Here is a 5,992-nt window from a genome sequence, read left to right as displayed (position 1 = left end):
ATTTTTATTGAGGTATTATATGTGTACATATCTTACTATTACCCCCCCACCCCACACCCACACATGTCCTCCCCCCCCCCCCCAGAGTTTTGCGTCCATTGTTTATGCTTATATGCATGCATACAAGTCCTTCGTTTGGGGGAGTTATGAAATCAAACTTCTTCCTCTTCTTAAAGAATACCCTTCAGGAGCCCGAGCCGTCGCCACTGCCACCGCCGCCACCGCTGCTGGAGGGGAGCATGTCTGCGAGTCGAGCCAAGAAAGTGAAGATGGCCACCAAATCATGCCCCGAGTGCGACCAACAGGTTCCTGTTGCATGTAAGTCATGTCCCTGTGGTTACATATTTATTAGCAGAAAACTTTTAAATGCAAAGCACCCAGAGAAATCACCACCTTCAACAGAAAACAAGCATGAGGCCAAGAGGAGGCGCACAGAGAGAGCTAGGAGAGAGAAGATGCACCCGGCAGGAAATAAGGATTTAGAAAACAGAAAGAGGTCCCGGAGTAACAGCCTTTCAGATCACAGCAGGCGAGGAAGAGGAAGACCTAAAAGTGCATCTGCCAAAACACACGAGGAAGAAAGAGAAAAACAGGAAAAGGAAATTGACATCTATGCTAACCTCTCTGATGAAAAGGCTTTTGTGTTTTCAGTCGCCTTGGCAGAAATAAATAGAAAAATTATCAAAAAAAATAAATAAAATATTAAAAATATTAAAAAATAAAGAATGCCCTTCAGCATTTCATATAATACTGGTTTGGTTGTGATGAACCCCTTTAGCTTTTTCTTGTCTGTGAAGCTCTTTATCTGACCTTCAATTCTAAATGATAGCTTTGCTGGGTAGAGTAATCTTGGCTGAATGGTTCTGGGTATTCATCACTTTGAATATTTCTTGCCACTCCCGTCTGGCCTGCATAGTTTCTGTTGAGAAATCAGCTGACAGTCGTATGGGTACTCCCTTGTAGGTAACTAACTGTTTTTCTCTTGCTGCTTTTAAGAGTCTCTCTTTGTCTTTTGCCCTTGGCATTTTAATTATGATGTGTCTTGGTGTGGTCCTCTTTGGATTCCTCTTGTTTGGGGTTCTCTGCACTTCCTGGACTTATAAGTCTATTTCTTTCACCAGGTAGGGGAAGTTTTCTGTCATTATTTCTTCAAATAGGTTTTTAATATCTTGCTCTCTCTCTTCTTCTGGCACCCCCATAATTCGGATATTGGTATGCTTGAAGTTGTCCCAGAGGCTCCTTACACTATCTTCATATTTTTGGATTCTTTTTTCTTTTTGCTCTTCTGGTTGGGTGTTTTTTGCTTCCTCGTATTTTAAATCTTTGACTTGATTCTTGCAATCCTCTAGTCTGCTGTTGGATCTCTGTATATTATTTTTTATTTAAGTCACTGTATGCTTAATTTCTGACTGGTCCTTTTCCATTTATTTATTTATTTATTTATTATTTATTTATTTATTTATATTTTGGCATTCTCACTAAGTTCCTTGAAGTTCTCACTAAGTTCCTCGGAGGTTTCTAGAAGACTCTTGAGTAACCTTATAACTGTGGTTTTGAACTCTATATCCAGTATTTTGCTTTCTTCCATTTCTTTCATTTGTGACATGTTTCTTTGTCTCCGCATTTTGGCTGCTTCCCTGTGTTTGCTTCTATGTATTGGGTAGCTGCTAAGTCTCCTCGAGTTGATAGAGTGGCCTTGTGTAGTAGGTGTCCTATAGGGCCCAGTAGCTCAGCCTCCCCAATCACCTGAGGTGGACACTCTTGGTGTACCCTTTTGTGGACTGTGTGCACAGTCTTGTTATAGTTAAGCCTTGATTGCTGTTGGTATCACTGAGAGGAACTGACCTCCAGGCCAATTAGCTGTGAGGACCAGTTGTGTCTACAATGGAAGTGCTGCTGTGCAAGAGACACTCTTATGGGGCAAGACTTGCTTCAGTGGGGCTTTGGTGCTCACTGAGTCTTCCCCTTGAGTGTGTCACTTATGGATGTGAAGAGTTGTAATCTGGTATGGTCTCACACTGACCACTGGGTACACTGGCTCTTGGATCTCCAAGGAGATGCAAAGTCAGCTACTTCCTGGAGCCACCCAGCAGGAGCTACAGAGAGATCTGCAGATTCCTCTTCTTTGTATCGGGTTTGGAAGTGCCCAGACCAAGGCCCAGCTGTGAAGCAAGGCAGGCTGGTGCTGGTGCAGCCTTGGGCCTTCTTTTGATAGCTTTTGGGCTCCCTGACTCAGGTGCAGCTTGTTTGACAGGTTTTAGGCTGAGAAAGGACAGGTCATTCATATGCAAAAGCCACTGCACACAGCTTAGATGGGGTTGTAAATTGGGTGGGGCGGGGTCTCAGAGAATCTCCAGGGCAGAGCAAACAGCAATGGCTGCCAGTCAGCCCTACACTGGGGAGGTCCCAGCACAGGAACAATGACTGTTACAAGCACCTCTGTCTGGAAGAAAACCACCCCCGCATTCCTGGCCCGATGCCAGACAGTCCAGTTTCTCCCATATGTGTCTGTGTCCCCCTGAGTCTCTCCCAGCACTGGAGCTCAGAGTAAGCAGGAGCTTGTATCTCACTACTGATTAAAAAAGTGGCACACACAGGTGCCAGCCCATTCTGCTCCTATGCACCTCCTACCAGTCTCAATGTATTTTCTTCTTTACCTCTCTAGTTGTAGTACTTCCACTGAGCCAGCTTTCCCATGGTTCTGGATGATAGTTGTTATATATTTTAGTTGTAATTTTGATGTGGTTGTGGGAGGCAGCAGTACAGGTGTTTACCTATGCCGCCATCTTTGTTCTCCCAATTAACATTTATTCCAACCTCTTTCCAGGATGTCTTCCTATATTGTTGGGCCTAAAAAGTAAAAATTTCTCAGATGACCTTGCAGCAAATCATATGGGTGTGATTTGGATTTGGCCAATCACATGTGCTTATGGGAGACTTGAGTAAGGAATTGGTGTACTGAAGGGTTTTGCTGGTGCCTTCTCTGAGGAAAAGGCATGGTGTCGGAGTGGGCAGCTGTGGAGGCTGTCTCCAGATGGAAAGGCAGTTCCATGACTGCGGCTGACGTAGCAGCTCACCTGTCAGCCCAGGTCTGTGGTGTGGCATTGGGAGTCTTCCCTGGAAGCTCTGCCTACAGTTAGTTCCCTTAGTCCTCCCAATGATTCCATAAACCACTTAAGAAGTGGCTATAAATCCTACCTTTTTTTAAAAAATACATATATTTTTTATTGATTTTTTTACAGAGAGGAAGAGAAAGGGATAGAGAGTTAGAAACTCGATGAGAGAGAAAATCGATCAGCTGCCTCTGCACACCCCCCACTGGGGACGTGCCCGCAACCAAGGTACATGCCCTTGACCGGAATCGAACCCAGGACCCTTCAGTCCGCAGGCCGACGCTCTATCCACTGAGCCAAACCGGTTTCGGCTATAAATCCTACCTTAAACTCACTAAAGTCAAGAGGCATTTCTGGGTCCAGCTGACATGGCTCAGTGGTTGAGCAAAGACCTATGAACTAGGAGTTCACAGTTTGGTTCCTGGTAGGGGCACATGTCTGGGTTGCAGGCTCAATCCCCAGTGTGATGGGTGCAGGAGGCAGCTGATCAATGATTCTCTCATCATTGATGTTTCTATCTCTCTGACCCTCTCTCCCTCTCCCTTCCTATCTGAAATCAATAAATTTATATACACTGAGTGGCCAGATTATTATGCATTCAGAGATCATAATAATCTGGCCACTCAATATATATATATATATTTTTTAAAGGAGCATTTCTGTTTTTCTTAAGTCAGGTGCTGAGAGATAGGCCCTCAGAGAGAAGTAGAAACAGGTCTTAAGACTGAAGTTTAGATATTAAAAAATTATGTGTATCAAACACAGAGGGTCTCAGGACAGACTAGCAGGAGAAGTAAATTGAGGAAGTGATCTGAGAACAAATTTGAAAGTTTCCTGTATGTCACACTGAGGACACTGTGCCCTTATTTTGTAGCTAATGGGGAGCAATATATTCATATGTGTGTGTCTGAATGATCAGCCAGGATAGGCGAGGATTACAGACAGTGCCAAATCTTAATGGTTTACAACAGGGAAGGCTTGTTTCCCCATCATTCTTTCTGCATGTCTGATACAATTAGACCCCAGCTCAGTTCCACTTGACTTCACTCTGGGACCCACCAAGAGAGCACCCTCTACCTGGAACCTTGAAGTTCTCAGGGGAAAGGGAAAGAAGTTAGAAAACCATGTGTGATTTACAGCAAGATGGATAAAGCTAGAGGACAGATGCCAAGTAAAATACATCAGACAGAGAAGACAAATACTGTATGAACTCACTTATATTTGGAATATAAAAAAGTCAAACCCAGAGAAACAGAGTAAAAATGTTGTTGTCAGGAGCTGGGGCGGGGGGTGGGGGTGGGGGATGTTGGTTAAAGGGCACAAACTTTCAGCAATAAGATGCGTAAGTTCTGGGGATCCAATTGTATTTTAAACTTGAAAATCGCTAAGAGTAAATCACACATACATATGCAATGGTAACTAAAAAGAAAAACGCATGCAGGCCATTACAGCCTCTGCTTGGATATGTCACTGGATATTGCCATTTCATTAACCAAAGCAGCACACAGCCAAGCCTGACACCAGAGCAGGAGAGAATACCACACCACACTCAGGGATAGGCAGAAACAGGTTTGGTTCAGTGGTTGATCATCGGCCCCAGACCGGAGGGTCTCGGGTGCCATTCTGGTGAAGGGCACGTACTTCAGTTTCAGGCTGGAATCCCAACCCCGATCCAAGCACATGGGAGAGGCAACCAATCGATGTGTCTCTCTCATATTGATGTTTCTCTCTCTGTCTCTATCCCTCCCTTCCACTCTCTCTAAAAATCAATGGGAAAAAAATATCCTTGGGTGAGACTTAACAAAAAAACAATAAAAGAAAGAAACAGTTCTGAACAATAATACAATTTCCCACACTCCGGGAGGCTTGCAGAGAATAGATTGGAGAGGAGTCAGAGTAGCAATGAACTCTGACTCAGTCCTTGCACAGTGCTGAGCACTGGTTATATGCCATCTACTGAAGATGTGCTGGGGTCCCAGGGACCCGAGGGTCCATGACCCACTGCGGGTCCTTGGCTGCATGCAGGAGAGAATTCAGACAGGGGCCAGCAGAGAGTTGAAAGTGAAAGTGAGGTCAGTGAGATGGAGAGCGGGCTACTCCACAGACAGACCAGCCCTCTTCAGTGGAATTTGCATCCTTTATTGACCTTCATTTAATTGGGAGGCAGGGTACTCAATGTGGGGGAGGACTATTTAGGATCTCCCCAGGAAAGGGGTGGAGATTCTCAGAGGAGCGCCATCATCCATTTTGGGTCCTTATGTGGGTTTTCCACTTCTGATCCCAGGAATGCGGGCATATTGTGTAGCACACTACAATGAGCAGTGTTACAATGAGCAGAAAGCAGGGTAGGGGTTACTGTGAGCTGAAATGTATCCCCATGTTGGATGCAGCTGGTCTCTGCTGGTTTTAAGCCATAAATCTGGTGGAGGAGTAGCCTTACTATCTCGTAGCTTTTATCAGTTGCAGCTGTTTTGCCACATCCCCTCCCTCATATCCATGCTGCTGTGCTGGCCACAGGATGGAGAGGCCAAGACCAACAAGGTCTTTGGCTTCAGGGGGGTTTTAGGCTAAAACGCATGATGTGCCGTACTCGGTTATAAACCCTGTTCCATGTATTAGCTCCTTTAATCGTCATACTAGTATTATTCCCAGTTCATAGATTAGCAAACTGAGACAACGTAGAGAAGAAAAACAATTTGACCAAGTCCAGACAGAGTGCGGCCAGTAGATCTGCACCCGGGCAGTGTGACATGCGATCCCTGGTCTCCCTCTCCATGGAGAATCCTCACTCAGCAGAACAGCCCTACAGAAGCTAATGCAGACCTGTGGGGGGAGGAGAGGGAGGAGACAGAAGCAAGGAGGATGCCTCCTTGATTCTA

The 5,992-nt window shown here is 45.2% G+C and overlaps 1 protein-coding gene across 1 annotated transcript; it reads left to right on the top strand.

Moving 5' to 3' along the window:
* Positions 1 to 227: 227 nt before the first annotated feature.
* On the top strand, positions 228 to 5,684 carry LOC114232185 (UPF0547 protein C16orf87-like). Its single transcript, XM_054723501.1, has 2 exons — positions 228 to 685; positions 5,504 to 5,684. The coding sequence occupies exons 1-2, from the start codon at positions 240 to 242 to the stop codon at positions 5,682 to 5,684; spliced, it is 627 nt and encodes a 208-aa protein (XP_054579476.1). The 5' UTR covers positions 228 to 239.
* Positions 5,685 to 5,992: the final 308 nt, after the last annotated feature.

The sequence above is a fragment of the Eptesicus fuscus genome, chromosome 11 (assembly GCF_027574615.1).
Source record: "Eptesicus fuscus isolate TK198812 chromosome 11, DD_ASM_mEF_20220401, whole genome shotgun sequence".
Classification (NCBI taxonomy): Eukaryota; Metazoa; Chordata; class Mammalia; order Chiroptera; family Vespertilionidae; genus Eptesicus; species Eptesicus fuscus.
This window is presented reverse-complemented; position numbering and strand designations above follow the sequence as displayed.